Below are 21,895 nucleotides of genomic sequence, written 5' to 3' on the forward strand. Positions count from 1 at the left end.
CTTTTGGCATTGGTCTTAGCCAGATGTTTAATCAGACAGCCAGAGAGAGATCTTCAGAATGCAGTTCAGAGCTCCAGAGCTAGGCTGTCTGAAGTCTGCCTTGGCAAGGGCTGTCTTATCGCTGACTACAGGTAGCTCCTAGAGAAACTAGCTGCAGAAATTAAATATCAGCTGGTGGTTGAAGCAAACGTTCCTCTCACTTTGCATTCTTTGTTCAGAGCAGTGTATGGGGTGTTTTGCTGGGACAAGGAAACAAGGCTTAGCAGCCAGCTTGTCAGCAATTCCTCTGTTAAAGTAGGAAGACCTGATATTTTTCTGTCAGTAACTAACACATCTAAAATCAATGTCTATGTAGCTAATGCTCAGAGTCAGAAAGAATAAAGCTTATCTGCTGATAGTGAAGGATTGCTTTCAACAAGGCATTTTTAGCGTCATTTTAGCTATTTGGACATACTATTTCCTACTTGGTAACTGAAGCTATTTTACAATTGAATAAATCTCCCTATTGAGCAACGCTGCAGACATTTAGACTTCATTTTAATTCCCTTCATCTCATTCCACTTCTCTATATCATGTCTCAGTAATTCTTCTAATTTCCCAAACTTTCAACCTTTATTACTTTTTATCTTATCCGTTACTTCTCCAGCTTCCTTGCCGTTTGATAAAACAAACTGGTTCTCTTCTAATGAAAGGTTATCTTGTGTTTTCTGTATTTATAACGAATAGAAGAGGGAAAAAAATGGCTATTTGCAGTCCTTGTAATGAAGTGTGCTGTAAGATATGGGAAAACATAAAGGGCAAGGTCAAACAGTTCAAAAAAGGAAAATATGATGATTTGAGATTTAGTGCATTGTTTTCTTCCAATTCAGATTTGTTCAGATTTACTGTGATGAAAGCCAAAGGTCAAGTATACAGAGAAATACAGCCCTTGGTAGACAACAAGCATGGAGGAACATAAATAGTTGGCTTTTCTGTTACCGGGCTAATCTGTGGGGGGGATTAACGCTTGCACCATGGTTAGTCTTGGAGGAAGTTACTGTCCATTGACCTGAGTTTCATCACTTGTAGAGTGACGGCATTAGTTATGGCCTGCTGTGTGTCTCTGTTTCAGTCTCACAGCTTGTGTTGAAGAGGAAGCTTAGGACCAGTTGAGTTCTCTTTCCTGCTCTCTCCTCTTTTGGAGCTGGGTATCAGAGGGGCTGCCGTACTCCTGTCCTTTGGCTGGGATGTAAGAGATGTGAGGTATACTAGCTATGCAGTAAGCAGAGAATCTCTGTGCACCCTTTTGTGTGTTTTGTTGTTGTTTTTTGAGCGCTCTCTCAAAGAACGATGTGTGTTTGTGGCCTCCATGATTTAAGCCCTCACTAATGCAACTGCGTTTCATTCTAACAGAAATGAAGCGTGTTGTGAAGGTTTGCTCCTTCACCCCAAAAGAGGCTGGCAAATGCAAGTGTCTGGTTAAAATGATGCTGTTTGTTATCCAGCAGTTCTAGTTGGATGAGTTTGTAAAGGCCCGAGAGATTTGCTGATTTGGGATCCAAAGGGAGAAGAAGCTTTAGTGATGAGGGGCTTTCCTCTAAACACTTCCTTGCAGAGTTAGAGCATTTTTTTCTGCTTGGTTATCCTCCCAGTCCCCTTGCCATGGTTAGCAGGGAAGAAGGGGCACAAAGCACAGATTCTGGAACTGCAGCAGAGGGAAAATGCAGGGAACAGCTGTGCTTTGGGGGTGCTTCTTTCTCCAAGGTAACTAACAGAAAAGTGAATGTTCCTTCCAAGTGATTCAACTAAAATGTGCTGCCTACAGTGCATCCACCAGTGTTGCTTTTAGAGGCAGTGGGAATATAGGACAAGGTACTCTGCTTTGATGACAGAAAACTTATCTTCTTTTCTCCTACAGAGTCTTTTGTGAGGAGAAAATCTGAGGGAAGAGCTTTCTACATCTACCTGGCTTCTTTGTGTACTTCTTGCAGGTGTTTTCCACAACAAACAACTTTCCGGCCTGGCGCAGGTCTGATTGTTATTGGTCAGACCCACCAATCTCCTGTGTGCCACTAGGGAACAAGCTGCAATGTAAACAACAGGTTCCTTAGTGTTTCTCAGCTGGGAGCTGGCTTGGAGAAGCAGGTGATGTAGCTGTGATGCCAAGGGCAAGCATAAGAATAAATCAAGCTCTGCATCGTGGTGTTGATTAAGGTTTTGTCCACTGATGAATAAGGCCAAATTTCCACTACTGTAAACCACTGAATTCCTCTTTCTGTATTTAAAAGTACTGATGCAGCTGTACCTGTGATTGTGTAACGGTGGATCAGGCATGAAAGTTGCAGCAAGGTGGATTTTATTTGCTAATCGGTAGAACTGAAAGGGAAGCCAGGCAGATAAAGCCAAATAACTCATCAAAATTTTGTGTTGAGTGAGGCTAATGGGGGATTTATTTTAGCATCTCTGAACTGAGTGCTTGGTTAGTAGTGATATATCTTCACTCATCTTTACATTTATATATATATATTTTTTTGTTTGCTTGTTTTTGAAAAATTGTACAATGAAATGATAGCTTGAACTCATTTGACTTTGGAGCCTAAAACCCCACCCTCTTTGAGTTTCATAAATAGAAATTCATGACTACAGAATGTACTCTGCCCTGTACTCTTATGACTAAAACCAAAACTTTGTTCTGGTTTAGTGAGGGAAATAGAACCAGCAAGAAATTCTTAGTATTCTGCAAAACTGCAACAAAATTCAAGCTCCTTAAAAAAAAAATAAGAATGTTATGATCATGCTGTTGTGAGACACTGAACATGTAAGCTTAGCACATCATTATTTTAAATAATGGGTAACAGTTTCCTCTTCCTATTTCATCATTATTGTTGCTGCAGTTGAGACTTGCTGCCTGCCTTATTTCATGTCCCCTTCACTACCATACTTGTAATTTTCCACTACTGGCTAAGAAGGAGGTCATTGATCCCTAAAGTTGTTTTTAACAGAATAAATTGTTTTGTCTGATAGACTGTTTTTGTGAGTTAATAACCTAAGAACTTGATTATTTTATGAGTTATTGGATAAAAACTGTTCCTTTTTTTTGGTTATGATTGATTCATTAAGAGCTTAGGGAGAATTTCTACTTCCTTTTTAAACAAAGGTACAAAAGGATGATTCAGGCCTCTCGCATTGACAGCATGTCTATTAGTTTCATTCATAATGCTGACAAAATACTCTATCATAAGTGTGACATCGTAACAGGGCACCTTTTTTCTCTTGCTGTGGAGCTAGTCACTATATGTACCAAGTGTTGCACAGTTAGTGTATCTGTGGTGGTAGTACAAAATATAGCCTTCAGAAAGGTATATCTAAGCAAAATAAAGGAGTAAACAACGTACTTCTTTATAAATTGAGACAGTCAAGGGCAGCATCCTGTCTCGCCAGTAAATCAATGGAAATTTCTAGTTAGTGGTGGTGCACTCTCAAATTAGTATCAGTAGTTGCGTGTAGTTAGACGAAACTTGTCATCCTGAAGGCTATCCAAAAATATTCCCAAGTTTTATATAAAAAAACTTGCATTTTTTAGCTTTGTTTTTGCAGTGGAATGTGGCAGCTGTTAAGACTGGCACTTGTTACCCAGCAGTAGATTAGGAAAGGAAGATCAGTATTTGAACTAGCTGAAAGTGCTGGAGGAATTTAGAGACACAACTAGGGTCTGATCCAAAATGTGTTAACTCTGACAAGTATCTTTCAGGCAACAAACCTGGTAAGAGGGCTGAGAAGGCATGTCCTATTAGGAAAGACTGAGGACACTTCGGTTGTCTAGTCTGGAGAAAAGAAGGCCTACTTTTACTGCAGTTTCCAAGCTGCCTACTGTGACTGTAATTTCCTGATGAAAAATGAAGCTCTTCCTGGAGCAAAAGGCTTTAAACATGAATTAAGCCAATAATCAACTCTGTGTAGCGGCATCACTCTTAGCTGCTTCGCATTACCTGCTCTACCTGCATTTTGCCTTACACATTTCCTGCAAGTATTGTAGACAGAGGTGGAATTACTAAGTTGATTTAGGCTCCTAAATCTGATGTTACAGACCATAATCTGGAACAGATTGCAAAAGATAATTAGTTAGATGCCTGGTGGGATTTTCCAGTGTCTCAGAAACGAGGACACTTCTGCAAAATCTCAGTAGTGATATATGACATTGCATTTGGTTTAAACTGGTGAGACATAAGTTTGTAAATGATGCAGAGCATGTAAATGACTCACGCACACTGAAATGAACACCTCCCTCAACTCTGTTGCCCTGTCTTTAGCCACCTGTTAGCCTCTGATCTTGCAGAAGAGTCAGCAGATGCAAATACCTGCCTGTTTTCAGCTGTACCAGTTTGTAGTCCAGTCTGTTAAGACAAATTGCTTTCATCAGCTGTTACCTTACCCGGCTAAAGTACAGGGCTAAGCTGTGGACCTGAGCTCACATCTGTTACAGACACAGTAACATCTATCTGGAGGGACAGAGCAGACCGACAGACATTGTAATCTCTTAAAACTACTGCAACCCTACTCTCAGAACCTTCGGTTGTGCTGGTCGAGGGGCTCGCGGGCATCTGAGGTACTAAGGAAAATGTTTTGCAAGGGCTGGAGAAACAACAACAACGAAAACTTGTAATGTTCTCTGGCTTCTGAGACCCTTTATTTCTTCTGGGATCCCCTAGAAGATTGGTAAGTTTACTTTGTGGTGCTCCTCTATAAACAGTGCTGTACCAGCAGGAAAAGTAGCAGTCAGACAAGACAGCATACAGCCCTCATTGGGTTTTAAGTTAGGATTACGGTGCTGTCATTCCACCCAGGCTACGGCTGCAAAGACACTTAAGGAAATGGCAGTGTGCATTCTTCATCTTAGACGGGGTGGGGTTGAGCAGCACTGGGAATGCATAATGAGATGCACTGTTTCACCTGGAGATCGCTGGTTCTCAGTTGTGACTTGGAGCTGTCAGCAGTTGCTGCCTGGGGAAATCAGTTCAGTGATCTCAGTCCAACTCATTATAGGCAGATGACTACATCAGAAGTCCTCCCGGCTCTCATTTGCGCTTGAAGCAAGGTTCTCAGGCATGGTGACTGGTGATGGAACCCTGTGGTGATGCCTGTCTCTTTCTGGATGGCAAGTGGATTCTGGAGATTCAATCTCTCATAAGTACACTACACATTTAGCCTGTTACAGCTTGTTTACAGGGTCCCTGGGGTAAATTCATTTAACTAACGCAGGAAACATAAGTAATTTTTTCACAGTGAGTTAATTTGACTTCAGGTCAATTCAGTTCTGAATAAGAGTTGTGACATGGGTCTTTGAAGTGGTTTAACTAGTCTGAGACTAGTTTTCTTGAGCATCCCTATGTAAGTAGACATACCATTGACTTAAAGTGGTCTGGAAGAACCCAGAGAACAAGTGAGCACTGGTCTGCATGGACATGAGTGGCACAGAGCTGTGGTGGATGGGCAAGCAGGCATGGGAGGGCACTGTGCAGAATGTGAAATACTGCTGGGTGTGATAGCCTGAAATAAAGGGCTAAGGGCTTAGACATATTCCTAAGTAACACTAACTTTGACAACTACGACTTTTTGTGCTTGAAAGTGGCTTCACCAATTTCAATCTTAAAATCCTCTAAAACTTCTGGTACTGATTCACCTTTGCTCCTTTAGAGCAAAGTCAGATACTGTTAGTGCTGGTGCTTCGTTTAGACAAAGCACATTGTTTCCAAATACTTAATATGGACCACTGTGCTTAGTGCACAGATTTCTCTGAGCATCTCTGGAAAATGTAGAGTGTCCTAGGAATCTGAGGGGGAAACACTGGGGTATTTGCTTTTATCGTTGCCTGTCATAGAATGGCTCGGGTTGGAAGGGACCTTAAAGATCATCTAGCTCCAACCCCCCTGCCATGGGCAGGGATGCCACCTACTAGATCAGGTTGTCCAGGGCCTCATCCAGCCTGGTCTTGAACATCCCCAGGGATGGGGCATCCACAGCTTCTCTGGGCAGCCTGTTCCAGCGCCTCACCACCCTCTGAGTGAAGAATTTCCTCCTAAACTCTAATGTAATTCTCCCTTCTTTTAGGTTAAAACCATTCCCCCTTGACCTGTCATTATCTGATTGAGCCCTCCATTTTTATGACCCCCCCTTTAAATACAGAAAAGCCGCAACGAGGTCTCCCCAGAGCTTTCTCTTCTTTAGGCTGAACAACCCCAGCCCTCTCAGTCTTTCTTCATAGGAGAAGTGCTCCGGTCCTCTGATCATCTTTATAGCCCTCCTCTGGACTCACTTTAACAGCCCCACATTGTTTTTGAGCTGGGGGCCCCAGCCCTGCACGCAGCACTCCAGGTGGGGCCTCACGAGGGCAGAGCAGAGGGGGACAATCGCCTCCCTCCACCTGCTGGCCACCCCTCTGTTGGTGCAGCCCAGGATGCAGTTGGCCTTCTGGGCTGCAAGCACACATTGCTGGCTCATGGTGAGCTTTTCATCCACCAGAACCCCCAAGTCCTCTGCAGGGCTGCTCTCAATGTGTTCTCCCAGTCTGTGCTCATGTCTGGGATTGCCCTGACCCCTGTGCAGCACCCTGCACTTGGACTTGTTGAACCTCATGCGGTTCACACGGGCCCACTTCTCCAGCTTGTCCAGATCGCTTTGGATGGCACCCCTTCCTTCTGATGTATCAGCTGCACCGCCCAGCTTGGTGTCATCTGCAAACTTGCTGAGGGTGCACTCAATCCCATCGGCTATGTCATTGATGAAGGTATTGAAAATCACCGGTCCCAGGACAGATCCCTCAGGGACAGCACTCATCACCGGCCTGGGATTTTTCAGCACATACACTGAGCTGTAAGCTCCCTAACAGGGTTACTTAACAGTAACTACAGTGACGACAACTTATATTAGGATATGCCTGGAGATGCAGAATTTTGCTGGAGGATTTTGTCACCCTAAACTGTCTCAGAGAATCAGGTGGAAATTCCTTCTGAGACAGCAAAGCCATTCAGCAAACAGCCAGGTATTTATGCTGTACTTTCACGGTTCTCCGAAGCTTCACAGCTCAGCAAGCTCTCACACACCAGCTTCATCAACCACTTTGTTGTAGTAAGAGACAACTGAGGTGAATCTGGATGGGATGAAACTCTTGCGGCTTTGAAGACCGTATAACTGCCAGGCCCACAGGGCTTTCAGAGGCAGGGATAATTCTGCAGTGACATTCTTCTGTTACATTCTCTAAGATAGACATGAACCCATCAACATTTTCTTCTTGAAATGACCACAGAAATTACAGGTTTATATCTCCCTTCTGGAAAGTGTCTTTTTGGTATAGAAGTTGTTGTTCTACTGCTGCTGTACTGTCTGTGATTCTGGTACTGAAGTAGTTTGTATGTGGCTATAAGGTGATCACGTCCAACCTTTAAGCATTTTGTGACCAGAGTAAATTGTGCGTTTAACTCAATAGACAACACAATTAATTAACATGCGAATTAGACATGAAGGAGCCATCGCTATGAACACAGTTATGTTGAAATGCTTTAACAGGGTGTTTCCAAAAGAAGGTGAGAAAGTATCCAAGGAGAAGGATGTGGATCATGGAAGTGTTATATGAGATTTTCTCATAGAACTGTGTTTTTTTTCCTATTGATCTGAAGTGAAATTTGGATATTTCATAGCTTTTCAGACTAAGCAAAACTGAAGATATTCTTTTTTTACATACAGTCTCAGAAAAGTCCAGTTGGACTTTTGCATACAGTGTGACAACAGATGGGTTTTAATTTCTATGAATATGCAAGATGGGTGCGTACTTATAATCTAAACTTCTTAAATATGCTGAGCTGCAGATTTATTGCAAGGAAAAGGTCAGCATGGATAGCACAAAGAATATAATAATCCTTACCACAGTGGAGGTCTAATAGCAGCAACTGAAGGAAAAAATTAACAAGAAATCTTGTAAAATCTGTGGACCAGTTTTAGTGACAGAATGGCAACGGATGATTTACTTTATACTGCCATTAGAGTAAAGCAAATCATGCTGTCCTGCTTGGTTACATTCAGAGAGGGAATGTAACAGCTGTGGTTATCGTTGTTTTGGTTTGGTTTTTGGGTTTTGTTTTTTTTTTTTTTGGCTATAGGAGGCATTGGCTATAGCTCCCAGCAGATGTGGTTTAAGTCAAAATTCTGCCCTAAAATTCACTGAAGCTATCTGGAGTCATTTTTTGACTTGAAATCATTGGAGTATGTTTTCAGGCCATTTCCTAGAAAAGAGGTTCATAGGGTTGCCAGGCTTATGTTAGTGTTGCCCTTTTTTGGAGAAATACATCAGGAAGGTGACAGTTGAGATTTTCCTGAATCAAGCAAACTGTGCTCAGCCAACTCCAGAGAACACACGGTCCTGTTACATGCTTACACACACTTTTCTTTTATTCAGGACCATTACTATCTTCTAGTGAATATATGACATTCTTAAAAGTGAGTTGGACCCATGCTTATCCAGCCATAGAAATTTTCCCAATTTTTTATGTAATCTGAGGCCAGGTTCCACACTAATGGAATCATCTGATTTAAGGCTCCTGAGACTGACCCATTTTACAGTTGGCAATGGTTCTGCCATGTAAAATAGTTTTGTTCATTTAAACTTCAGGTCCTGCAACTCTGTTGCATATATTGGATGTTGAAATGGCATCAGTAAAGAACCTCTTTTAGAGTTTACACGGATACACTCTGCTGCAGTAGGATCCTCTCACTGTTGACAGGTAGATGCATTGCAGAGAGTAAAGTATTGAAAAGGATCAGTAACATGCAAACCCTACAAGAAGGCCTTTTTTTGATGGCAGGTTTCTGGGAGTATCTGCTTTCAGAGCCTTTTTACTTAAATTAACATTTGGCTCCAATAAGCAATAGGTACAGTTTTACAGTAGCCAGTTATTTGTAATTTTTAATTTGCTGGTTATAGTAAATAATTATTTATTTTCAAGTTATATCTCTGTAAAATAGTTCAGATGGCATTTGTTCAATTTTGGAGGAGTTAGGTTGTTTTTCCTCTCATAAAATCGCGTAGATGTCCTCAGCCAAAAAATACTTGGAATGTTTCTCTGTTGTGGTTTTTTTTCCTCACCTGCTTCTTCCCTTTAAATTATTTCTGGGTTTTCTCTACCTCCTGATTTTCAGTTTCTGCCACCTTATAATTCTTTACAGAATTCACATCATTGTGGCCATTTCATGGGTCATTGAGAGCAGAGTACATCTGCTGGGAATGCTGTACTACGGGAAATTCTTTGTGATTGGAGAAATATTTTTAATGCTGAAGGAGATTCTTCAGAGAGCCTACTTTTACATTAAAACAGAATTTAAAGGTTTAAATTTAAATGCTCAATAAAACATGCAAAACACCTACATTCCAACAGATGATCATTAGATGCTTATTAACTGGGTGCTCAGTTGTGAGTTGTGTTTTTTTTTTTTTAAACACATGACAGGGTTGCCATCTCTATGTTTTAAAAATCTTTTTGAGTTATTAGTCTATCTTCAAGACAAATAGACAGTCAAAATTAGATGAAGAAATGTGATATATGTCATGGCGTCACCTTAAGCTATAGAGATCTTGCTTGGCATTTCCTTTTAGTGTTCTGCTCAGCATGTGGGTTTTCTTATTTGATTCATCATATACCTTAGAGATCATCACTGATCACTTTTTCAATGAATCTGACTCTTCCCAGTAACAGTTCAGAGAATTTAAATGCCTCATGCTGTCTGTGCCGCAGTCATCAACCCAACTTTTAGCAAGGTTAGTGGTATCTCATTTGGTGGTTTTCTCAATTAGATCTCTGCCTAGACTTTGTGGAGGAGATAGTTTGACGAACAGATACAGTATTTAATATTACTACCATTAACTGCAAACAAACCTAATAGTTGTTACCACCATAGCTATGATCCTTCTTTCCCAGACAGTTTCCTGTGTCTGCTAGCTAGCCTGTGTCCACAATAAAAACATTACAGAGACGCTGTGTGAGAACGGTTCAGTCTTGAGTATCTAATGTTCTACTTCATGTTCCATCCAACTTTAGTGTGCCCTCTGGATTTGAAGGTATAAAAGAACAAGAGATCTGCAACAAGATAATGACTAAAATGCTGGAAAGTTACAACACCTTGTTTGAATCGGAAGGCTTGAAGAAGGAAGAAGAAAAGCCAGTATGTGAAGAGCTATCAAGAATTATTTTGGTAAAAGTGAGTATCTCTAATATTGCACTTTCGTATAGCAAATCAATAGTGCAGGTTTATTGCAACTTCAATTCAGAAATCTTTTAGATAAGTGGGAGGCAGGTGCTGTAATAATAATGTTCTTTGTTATTGATTGATCTACAGCTTTACAGATCGATCCTACTAATAGGCCAATTTTCATTACTAGTCTAGAAGTTGATTGAGGAAAACACTGTCTGTGTTCCTGAGTCATTTAGTTGTCTCCCAAGGGCCCTGAAATCTTTTTTTGATACACCTCAGGCTTCCTATAGCTGCATCATTGGTACCCACTTGAAAGACGAAGAGTGTTTAATAGTCCTAAGGCTGTATTATGCTCAAAACCTTACTGATAACATCCCTGATTCAAGATCCAGGAATGCAGCAAACTTGTCTGTGAAGAAGGTCTGCTCTGTAGATGGGAGCCTCGGTTCCTTTGAGAATGGAGTCACCTGTGACTACAACTGGCTGCTGTTTCTTCATAGTGCTGGTTTTAATACTGCACTTGTTACAAGGCCTTGGTTGATCTGGCCTTTGTTGATCTGACCTTGGAGGGAGAACTTGCCCAGATGCCTATTTTTCCATCTTTACACATCTCTGGTCTGCCATACATAAAGCATCATACATATTCAGTAGTGGAGGCTGAACAGGCAGAAGGGCATCTCTTCTGGATCCATGCAGTAACTTGCTTCCACTCCTCTGTGTGGCTCAAGTTGCTGCCTTTATCCTGATGCAGGTTAGATACCAGGCCTACCTCAGTAGTGGCCATGCTAGGTAGGCATGTGTTGTGGTTTAACCTGGCAGGCAGCTAAGCAGCACATGCTCAGCGGGATGGGGGAGAGAGTCAAAGGAAGAAAAATAATGTAAACAAGTAAAAGTTCATGGTTTGAGATAAAGACAGCTTAATAAGGCAGAAAAGGAAAGTAAAATAATAATATAAGAATATACAATGCAGTTGCTCACCACCCACTGACTGATGCCCAAATCATTCTTTCTCCCTGAAGTCTCAGCTGTCTTCACATCATCCACTTACAACCATGGTTTTTAAAGCCAATGTCAACCCTCAGTCATGATTTTGGAGCAAATACCCAGAAACATGCCATCCTAGTATTGGAATGTACTTCCTCTCATATGCCTGGTGATGTTTACCAGCTTTCTGAACTTACGCATCTCCTGACACCTCATGAGCTGGGTATCTTAAGATTTTCACTCGCTCTTGGAAAAATCCACAGACTTTATTGCCAGAAGTACTGCTCTTTTAAAATGGAAACAAGAATGTGGATCTTGCAGATAAAGTCATGAAAGCGTGTACTTCTCTTTGAGCAGTGTATTGGAAAGGAAAAACAGAACTTGAGTGGAGCAAGTTGCATCTTGTTTACCATGTTGGTCATAGCTAGGGGAAATCCACAATGCTACAGACTTCTAAAAGGAGTAAGAGTATTTCAGTCAGGTACAGATTGTGGCATCTTAAAGAAAATCTGTTTTAAAGGAATAAAAAGTTATTTTTTGAGATGGGGAAAAGAGATTCTGATTCTGTAGGTGTGTTAGTTGAATTATCATTTTTGCCGTGTTCGTGAACTGAGGAGGTGCAGGTTACATCACACCAGTTATATCTCCTCTTTCAAAGATTGCTCACTCATTGGGAAAGACAAGTTGTGCCAGGTAAAGTGATTTCTTAGCCTGTTTTCTCACTGGATCATAGTTCAGAAAGTAAGGGAGCAGGAAGTTTCTGCAAGTTGCCTTCCAGTCCCTGCTTTGTTCCCAGGACTGTAAAACATTCTCTCGTTCATTGCTCAGGCATATGGTAAGATTATAGTTAGAAATGATGATAAAATTTTCTTTGGAAACCTCTATTTAGAAATAAAAAAGTGCCATTTTTACAAAACAACTTTTATCTTGGAACAGATTCCATTTCCCTGGGAAATTGAACTGTCGGATTCCTGATGCCTTGCCTAGAATGACTTCATTAGATTCTCACTCCACTTAGTAGAATGAGATCCACAAGATCTTCTAGGCAGGTGGCTAGCAGGTAGAAATAAAACATGTACTTCCTTCAGAAACACATACATTTATGGGAAATTCCTTCCCCAAAATAAACTTGATTTTTTTATTCCAAAACAGGATAAATATATATATATTTAAGTATAGCAGGTCTCATTTGTAGCCAGCTATCATTACAATCTCTAAGACTTTTTTCCAAGCTTCAGTTTAATTTTCAGATCCATTGAAGGTCTGAAAGACTCTCACGCTGTTGATTGATAGGATCTGCTAGTTAGAAATGGGTGGAGAAGTGGATTAAGTGTTCCGATTAGCTATCTGCTCAGTGTTGTCTTTTTCTGACTTGGAAGGATCATAAATATTTTTTTTCCGGGCAGAGTCAGGTGTGAACTGTTTATTCTTTAGGTATATCTGAACTGCTCTTTATTTATCACATTTTAAGTTTCAGTGTAGTATAATAAATGTTTATGATTTGCTTTGGAGAAGAATTCCTAGAGCATTCAGTTATGGTCCTGATTGATTTTTGTGGCAGTGAACTGAATGATAACTCAGGTAATTAAAGACAGTCAGTTCTGAGTTGCAGTATAGATGATTTTTTTCGTCTTGATTTAAGAAACCTACAGTAATAACAAAAATAATCATTCTGAACTAGGACTTTTCGTTTCAAAAGAATTTAATGTGTTATTCAAACTGTAGTTGCATGTAGTCCTATATTGTACAGCTAGACAGTGTTGTACTGTTACAACTGCAATAAAATAGAACCTTTGAATAACATTGGTAATGTTACTCATTAATGATCAAAGATAAGCAGTGAAGATGATTTGGTTTTAGTTCCAGAGGCCAGGACAATCTGGACAGGCAAAGCATTATGAGACTCTTGAAAGATTTCTGGAATTACTGCCTTCACTGGTTCCAGGTAAAATGTGCCATCTTTAATAGTATAATGCCTTTTAGGTCAGTATTTTAGAGAAAAAACATACAATCTATTACCTCGCCATGCAGGGCTACAGGGTTGTGCTTCTTTTGGCTTTTTCTTCCCCCGCTTTTTCCCTCTAATGCCTTCTTGACAGAGCTTTGTTAGTTTTAAGAACCAGTCAGCTGAGAGCACGTTTGCACTGAGAAACAAGCACCAATATGCTGAGGATTTAATGCTGCTCCTGCCTTGATTACATATTTGGGAAAGGAATGTAAAGGGCTTTCCCCTTCTTTCCCTATTGGATAGTAGAACATGTAGCCCTGTTCAACTGATGCAGAAGAGAGAGTAAGTCCGTTTATAATATTGAATTTATAACATTAAAATTAAAGTTAAAAATTCAAGTAAAATTATAAAGGTACAATTTTAACATTCTGAATGTTATCAAGGTACTTTTGATGGCCTCTGAACAGGGGGATTTCACTCCCTGAAGAGCTACAGAAATTGGTCTCTTTGGCTTTTGCAAAAATTAATAGTTTCAAAACAACCCAAGTAACTTCTTGCATTTTTATCCAGTTTGTTCCCAGACTTCTAACAAAAGTACCCACTTAAGTTGGGAGGCTTAGTCGTCAAAACAGATCTTTCTTACTTGAAATGACAGCAAAAATATGTGCACTGTGTTCTACAAGCCTGCTGTTAGGTTTTTAAGGAGGCAGGCAAGCCACCACCACATGTAGATAGATCTGATGGCGCTTGGTGGGTGCAAAATTTGTGGTGCCCAACCCAGCCAGGCAAGCCCCTAAGTGTGGATTTTATGGCAAGGAGAATGGTCCAGCTGCCTTCAGGCACTGTTTTGAAGTGGAGTGCTTGCTTGCTTATTCAGTCAAACACTCAGATTGGATCGTTCAGGTCTTGGTAGGATTTGAGCCCTTCATCCCTGGGAAGAGATAGGAAAGGTAGAACAGTCAACAAGTTCTCCATCATGGCTTGACTTTGCTCTCTTTACAGGCAGTGGTAAAACTCCGTTTCCACTAAGCACTTCTGAAAGTCATGGGGTTTCTGATTATTTCCTCAGATATGTAAAGAAAGATCTTTACTAATAAATGTTTCCTTCCCCTTTCCTCAGTTGTTTTCACTTAAATACCATAGCATGAGGATCTAATCCCTTGACAAGATCTAGGAGAAACTGCTGAAAACACACAATGGTGGATGTGCTCCCCCACTCTAAATAGTCACCCTTCCCTGCGATCTCAGTGCTCTGGCCCTGTGGTTGTGCATGCTGCAGACATGAGAGTGATCCCTTGTTTATATCAGGAAAATGGCATCTGCTTCTAATCCGTGATATACTGCCCTGGCTAAGCCTGCAGGGTCTAGATAGTTTCCTTTATGCCTCTTTAATGCGTGGGACCATTTTAGCATCGTATTAATGTCTGGTTTTCAGTATGGCATTAGCTCCTTCTCTTCAGAAGGCACAGGGAACTGATCTCCTTTGAAAATCCTTCCTGAAGGTCTCAACAAATGCTGGTATTTCATTCGGTATTGCCCTTTTTTGAGCAAGTCACATCAGTTCTCTCCTGCCTGGGCCAGAGTGCACCCAAGTGTCCAAGTAGGTTCAAGCGAGAGAAAGATGGGTGAAAAGTAAGTGAGGATAAAGAGCACCTGTGGAAATCTGTCTCTGCTTTTCTGTTTAGTATTCCTTCAGATAGTATTCACTTCACAGTTGTCCACCCGTGAGCAGATGGGCATGTTTATAGTAAGGGTATATAGTGATTCAGTCTAAATGACATTTTAAGATGTGAGCTGACAGGAAATGAGCAATACGAGATTTGTAGGGGAAAGTTTATAAGCCTCCAAACCTTTCACCTATAGGAGACTGTTGAATCTCAAGTGAGGTGGACTGCTCTGTTTAGGCTGTAAACAGAAAGCAAGTGAAAAAACAGATCATCCTCAAACAATGCCTCGTGTAATTTTGGAATAATCTTACAGTGCTTCTAACTCCACTGTTTTTGACAACTCTAGATATGTAATATTAAAACAGAATACTTCTGCTCTTGAAGATCATTAAAACATTCATTAGATTATAAATCTGTCACTTGTGGTGGTTACTAAATACAGTACTGAATATTTACACAAATAATGTTAACGTAGAACCCTATAAAGTAAAAAAAAAAAAAATATTATGCTGGTATCTCTTTAGCTGGAATTTCACCAACAATATTTTCAGTTTAGTACTTTGTGAGAATAAAATTGCTAAGCTTTAGCACATTTGAAGGGAATAGGGGCATATAACAAATGTCTCTTTCTGTCCTGCTGTCTATATTTCTAGTATACTAGAATTCCTTCAAAACCAGCTGGCAAATTCTGCAGTGGTGATGTTTAGGAACTTTGCTTTTGCTCTCTGACAATGTTTTGCTTAAACAAATACTCAGTGATAATAACATTGCCCATTGATAATACCGCATAATCAAAATGTAGAGAAAATAGGATCCATATGTGTATGTGTGTTCACATCTGTATTTGCACATGTTTTATTTGAAATGTTTTTCATTCATTGTCTGTTTATTTTGGGGGGAAGCAGCGGATGGCATTGCAGTTTAGCATTTGGGAGCAGTTCCTCTCAGTCAGTACAATATCGTTAGAAAGGGAAGCATCAAAGATGTACCAAGAAACAAGATAGAGTAAAAATAAGCACGTGAGCCCCTCCTGTAGCCAGATGTTTCTGAGCATCCTTGCTGTACCCAGGGGGAAAAAGGGTTTGGTAGAAGGATGAGAGTTTTCTTTCTAAGACACATCTCTCAGTTCCTCCTGTTCATGTTCCCCAGTGTTTATTTGGTTTCTCATGAATTAGTTGTTCAATTAATCAGGTTGCACGAAATAATAAGCATTGTGCCCACTCTGTATAAATCGGCAGTGTTAATGCTGTCTTTGTAACAACAGCACATTGTAGGCACTCAAAATTATTCCAGAGTGCTGGGATTCAAGACATTTTGCAGCCTGTGGTGTTTTAATTCATACTGGTCTCTGCCATTAGCTTCATCTGTGATGCTTTCAAGGTGGGAACTTCAGAAGGGCTCAGCACAGAATTAATTCTTTTTCCCATTATAACCGATTAGTGAAATGCTCATTGACTTCGATGTAAATCCTTTACATTCTTTATAAGTCCTCCTTTGAATACTATGAAGATCACAGTTTGTCCAGGAGAAACTGCTTGGTATACATTGGTGCAGCTGTAAAGTCTACTGCTTTGCAGGATTTCTGGTGCCCTAAAACTTATGTATAATAAGCAGGGCTCAAGGCAGTCTGAGAGCAACAGGAGGCTGTGGTGCGAGGGACACAAGGAGACATGCTCTGTATGCATCTGAGTATGTATGCTCTTGAAAATCTGATCTATCCGTCAGATCCCAGCACCATTTGGCCTTAATTACCAATGGTGAACATCTCAGTTTCAGTAATAACAAAGGGCTCTGTCCTCTGCATGTTGGAAATCTTACAGTGGCAAACAGAATAATACAGAGACACTTAGGACTCTCTAATTTACTGCCACATCAGATATTCCTTTTAATAGTAACATTACTGAATTCCATGTGTGAAAAAAGATTTTCTTTCTTTGTGATTTTTAGATCAGAAATGTAGCTTAGCTTGTCCTGAGTTAAAACTCAGTTAAGACTGAATTAAAGGAACTGTAACATGAGATGGAGATCTGGCGAGCCTGGGTTTCTCCCATAGCTAGGTCATGTTTTTCTTTTAGATCACACTTTTTTTCTGTTTATGAATAACATTACAGTAAATAGATAAATCACACTCTAGTTTTCAAAATTGCCAGGGAGAATAGAATGTTCTTCTGGAACTGCTCTCAGCTCTGTTGTTACTGAACACACACACACACATTGGGTACACCCAGCAAGAGAGCAGTGTTGCTGTGTCACTTTGTAAATGTTTATTTTATTTTTTATCTTAAATTCTTCTGCACGTTCCTTATGGGTATCTCAGCCATGACGAGCTGTGGACATTAACCTGTTACACGGCACCTTAACTCGGCCAGCTAACACATGACAGGGACTTACAAGTTGTGGGGATGGGCATGAAAGATTAATGTTTTCACACAGTGAAGTCTGTAACGTTTTCACAAATTCTGGGGTTATATTTGATGCCACCATTACCAGTGTAACATTTTGCAGCATTCACTAACCAGTCCTCCTGGGCTGCTAGAGACATGTTTTTCTTTTCTTCTTCGAAAATACCATGATATTCCACAGATGTAGTTGCCAATATTGAGGTATATCACAAGGTTATTGCTATGTTTGTCATTTCCTTTTTTATATTGTGGTCCTCTCTAAAAATAATGGATTTATGTGTCTCTCTGTTGCTCTCATACCAAGACCTTTGTACATGTTTCGTGGCAATAATTGCAATAAGTTAAGGTTGTACTGAAGCACAACAGAGTAACCTTTAGCAGTTTATTAAGAGATTTGGTCTCAGGTAAAAGTTCATATATATAAACAGACTTGGGAGAACAAAAGGAAATGAAAGGGGAACCAAATAGGGTATTAGCTTCATATTGAAAAGCAATGATGTGTTTTTTGCAAAGTGTGAGATTTGTCTTTTTATTACTTCTGTCTCAAAGAGCTCTGCTGAATTGTGGTTATTAAAGTATAGTGTAAAAGATAGTGAGGTAGAACAGCAGATAGATACTGAGTCAGTTGTACTTTTCTTCCTATATGTCAGTAGCAACCAAGGTAAAAATCCAATACGTGTAATTAGATGTTTCATCCTTCGTTACGTTCATCTTTTATCCTCAGATAAAAACATGTTTTACAGCTTTGCTAACATTGTTTCTCCTTCTAACAAGGGTGTTTTCATCACTTTCTGGATACAAAATGGAAAGGATACTTAAAGCATAGTAAAAAGATTTTTTTTTTTTTTTAAGTCATTGCTCATGTTACATCATTGTCTGCATTTTTCCTGAAGGTATTTGTGCCACTAAATGATGAGTCTGAATTAATGCCTGAATTAAAATTAGTCATTCTGTCCAGTTAGCATTCATGAAATTATCTATGACCACAAGAATTAGAAAATGCCTTTGAAAATCCCCATGGCATTGGCACCACAATTTTAGTCTTAAAAGTATAAATTATTTGGTACTTCATGTGGTTTATGGAGCCTTAACTAACCGTGAGCTGTTTTGCATGGTTGGGAAGAGATTCTGTATTTTCTTGTTTTGTGAGGAGGAGGAAGAGCAGCTCTGTAATTGCTATGGCTCTCTCGCATATGTGTTGGCACCCTTGACAGCACTGCTGCTTGTCACATCTGAGCTGCCATGCTCCAGAAGAATTTTGTGCGAGGAACAGCACTGGTTTGGGTAATATTCCCCGCTCCAATGTCAAATGAAGGGAGAGACAGGGACTCTGAAATTCATTCTTTCTTCTGGACTGCCCCATGAACAACGCTGGTATATGCTTTTTTCGTAGCTTAGGGAGGAATCGCAGGCATGACCCTAACTGGCACCTACCTGAAGCAAAAGCTGCATAGCATTGTTTTGTGGGATGCTGCTAAGAGAAACAGAATATGTCCTCCTCAGTGGTGTACAGCTGCTGACCCAGTCAAGAATCATCTGCTGCAGTCTATCCCAGTGCAATCAGCTAATGCATCACTTCTGCAATCATTCGCAGCATTGAATTCACTGGGTAATCCTCTTAATGGTTGCTCATCCTATATAAGAATGGCTGCATTGGCACGGACATGGGGTCCATCTAGCTTCATTTCCTGCCTCCCACTGTGGCCATAAGTGGATGTCCAGAGAAGTCAGAACAGGGGGCGGCATATATGGTGTTTCCCTCAATTACTCTACTAGCTCCTTACTATTCTGAGGGGCTTTCTTGGTTTTGATGTTCTTTGTGTATTTAATGATGTCCAAAGTAGTAGTCCTGTCACCCCCTAGCATACATGTAAATATTTTTCTTCCACAGTGTCACCTAGCAAGGAGTTTCATAACTTGTTCCCTGTCAGGTGAAGGACTGACTCCTTCTGTTTGCTGTAAACATGGCTTTTGAAAGTGTTATTTGAAGGCCACCTTTTTTGGTGGGTTTGTTTGTTTGAAAGAGGCAGCGAACAGTTCCATCTACTCTCTACTCCCCATGATTTTGTAAAACTCTGTCAGATCCTCCCTTCAAGCTTACCATGAACCTTTTTTATTTTTTTAATGAAAAATTAGTACTGACATTTGCAGACTTAATCACTGCAATGTCAATGACTGTTTTTTTCTCTCAAAGCCCCTGCATAGAGTCAGTCAGCAAACAATCCTGTGTAATAACTCTTCTGTTTTGGGGCACAGGGCCAAATACTCTGATGTAGTAAATTGAATGACATTTTAGCAAATCTCAGGAAGCTGCATATTCTTAATATCAGAAAATAATCTGTCTAATTGTTTTTGTGGGAAAAAAAAGGTCTGTGCCCTAGTTAACAAAAAGCTTTGTGTTAATGAAGTCTGAGTTTGTTTTAAGGTCTTCTCTTAGGTTTTAACGTCTAACAAAATAGACACAATGCTTTCTAGCAGCCTTTGAACTGAGCTGAAAATACAACAGTCCTGTCCTCTCCAATGATGCAATTTGTGAGGCCAAAAAAAGAACCAGATAGGGAGGAGAAAGCGAACGCAGCAGTAATGATGATAATGTGACAAAAGTATCTTGGAATGCCAGTTGATCAACAAAATAATTTTATCTGCATCATTAAAATAGAGCACACTGTATAATCATTACAATCACGGAATCATAGAACCATTAGGTTGGAAAAGACCTCTAAGACCATCAGTTCCAACCGTTAACCTAGCACTGCCAAGTCTACCGCTAAACCATGTCCCAAAGCACCACAGCTACATGTCTTTTAAATACCTCCAGGGATGGTGTTGCAACCACTTCCCTGGTCAGCCTGTTCTAATGCCACACAACCCTTTCAGTGAAGAAATGTTTCCTAATATCCCGCCTCAACCTCCCCTGGTGCCTCTTGAGGCCATTTCCTCTTGTCCTGTCACTTGGTGCTTGGGAGAAGAGACCGACCCCCCACCTCACAGTAACCTCCTTTGAGGTGGTTGTAGAGAGCAGTAAGGTCTCCCCTTTTCTCCAAGCCTCCTTTTACCCGAGCCTCCTTTTCTCCAGGTTAAATAAGCCCAGCCGTTTCTCATAAGACTTGTTTTCTAGACTCTTTACCAACTTTGTTGCCCTGCTCTGGACCTGCTCCAGGGCCTCGATGTCCTTCTTGTAGTGAGGAGCCCAAAGCTGAACGCAGTGCTTGAGGTGCGGCCTCACCAGAGCAAAGTACAGGGGGACGATCACCTCCCTGCTCCTGCTGGCTACACTATTCCTGACACAAGCCAGTATGCCGTTGCCCTTCTTGGCCACCTGAGCACACTGCTGGCTCATATTCAGCTGGCTGTCAACCAGTACCCCCAGGTCCTTCACTGCCAGGCAGCTTCCTAGCCACTCTTCTCCAAGCCTTTGCATTGCACGGGGTTGTTGTCCTCCAAGTGCAGGACCCATCATTTCGCCTTTTTGAACTTCATACAGTTGGCCATGGCCCATCGATCCAGCCTATCCAGATCCCTCTGTAGAGCCTTCCTACACTCAAGCAGATCAGCACTCATGCCTAACTTGATGTAGTTTGCGAACTTACTGAGAGTGCATTCAATCCCCTCGTCCAGATAATTGATAAGGATATTGAAGAAAAGTGGCCCCAGTACTGAGCCTGGGGGATACCGCTTGTGACTGGCCTCCAAATGGATTTAATTCTGTTCACCATGACTCTTTGGGCCCAGCCAACCAGACAGTTTTTTACCGAACAAAGTGAACACCCATCCAAGCCATGAGCAATCAGTTTCTCCAGAGGAATGCTGTGGGAAATGATGTCAAAAGCTTTATTAAAGTATAGGTAGACAACATCCACAGCCTTTCCCTCATCCATTAAGTGCGTCACCTAGTCATAGAAGGAGATGAGGTTAGTCAAGCAGGACCCGCATTTCATAAACCCATGCTGACTGGGCCTGGTCACCTGACTGTTCTATGTCTGTCCTGTGACGGTATTCAAGATGATCTGCTCCGTAACCTTCCCTGGCACTGAGGTCAGACTGACAGGCCTGTAGTTTCCTGGATCCTCTTTCTGGCTCTTCTTGTAGATGGGCATCACGTTTGCTAGTCTCCAGTCAACTGGGACTCCCTGGATCTACAGGACTGCTGATAAATGATGGAAGGTGGCTTGGTGAGCAAACTAGCAGCCTAACTTTTTATGCCCATTCGACATTTTACTGGAAAGGGTACATGCAAGGGTAGTATTCTGTTCAGTCTGAACTTTGCATCCCAGCCACATAACAGTAGAAGATGCAAGTATGCTGTATGAATTGTTCTTACTTAGTAATGGAAATGGATAAAGGAAATAGTACAGTTTAGTCTGTTTGGAAAAAAAAAGTATAATGAAAAAATAAAGCTAAGCTACTATTGCAAGTATTTTCTCATTCCATTGAAATGGTAAAATTTTGTCAAAGGTTCTCATCTAGAGCCAGTAGTATTAGCTACTCACGTTGTGGGAGATTAATCTTTTTTTTGCCAGGGTCTTTCTCAGCCTTTTCTGCTGATGTTAGTCACCTCCCTAAAATGAACTTAAGTATGCAATTGAAAATAAATATGTAATTTAATACTTTCACCATTCCATCAATAATCCTGGGCTGTCTGTCTGTCTAAAGAAACAAACATGAAGAGGAGTAAG

The 21,895-nt window shown here is 40.7% G+C and overlaps 1 protein-coding gene across 12 annotated transcripts in view; it reads left to right on the forward strand.

The window, feature by feature from the left end:
* Window positions 1–21,895, forward strand: part of FAM13A (family with sequence similarity 13 member A) — a 134,402-nt gene that overhangs the window by 19,111 nt on the left and 93,396 nt on the right. For 10 of the 12 annotated variants that reach the window (XM_080591851.1, XM_080591852.1, XM_080591844.1 and 7 more), the window contains one exon: window positions 10,065–10,224. In XM_080591851.1, coding sequence (XP_080447977.1) covers window positions 10,065–10,224 — 160 coding nt within the window. Of the gene's footprint in view, window positions 1–1,922; window positions 4,396–10,064; window positions 10,225–21,895 lie in introns of those variants that run through there. The other 2 variants (XM_080591845.1, XM_080591849.1) reach the window with 2 other exon arrangements.

The sequence above is a fragment of the Anser brachyrhynchus genome (assembly GCF_964034855.1).
Source record: "Anser brachyrhynchus genome assembly, chromosome: 4".
Taxonomy (NCBI): Eukaryota; Metazoa; Chordata; class Aves; order Anseriformes; family Anatidae; genus Anser; species Anser brachyrhynchus.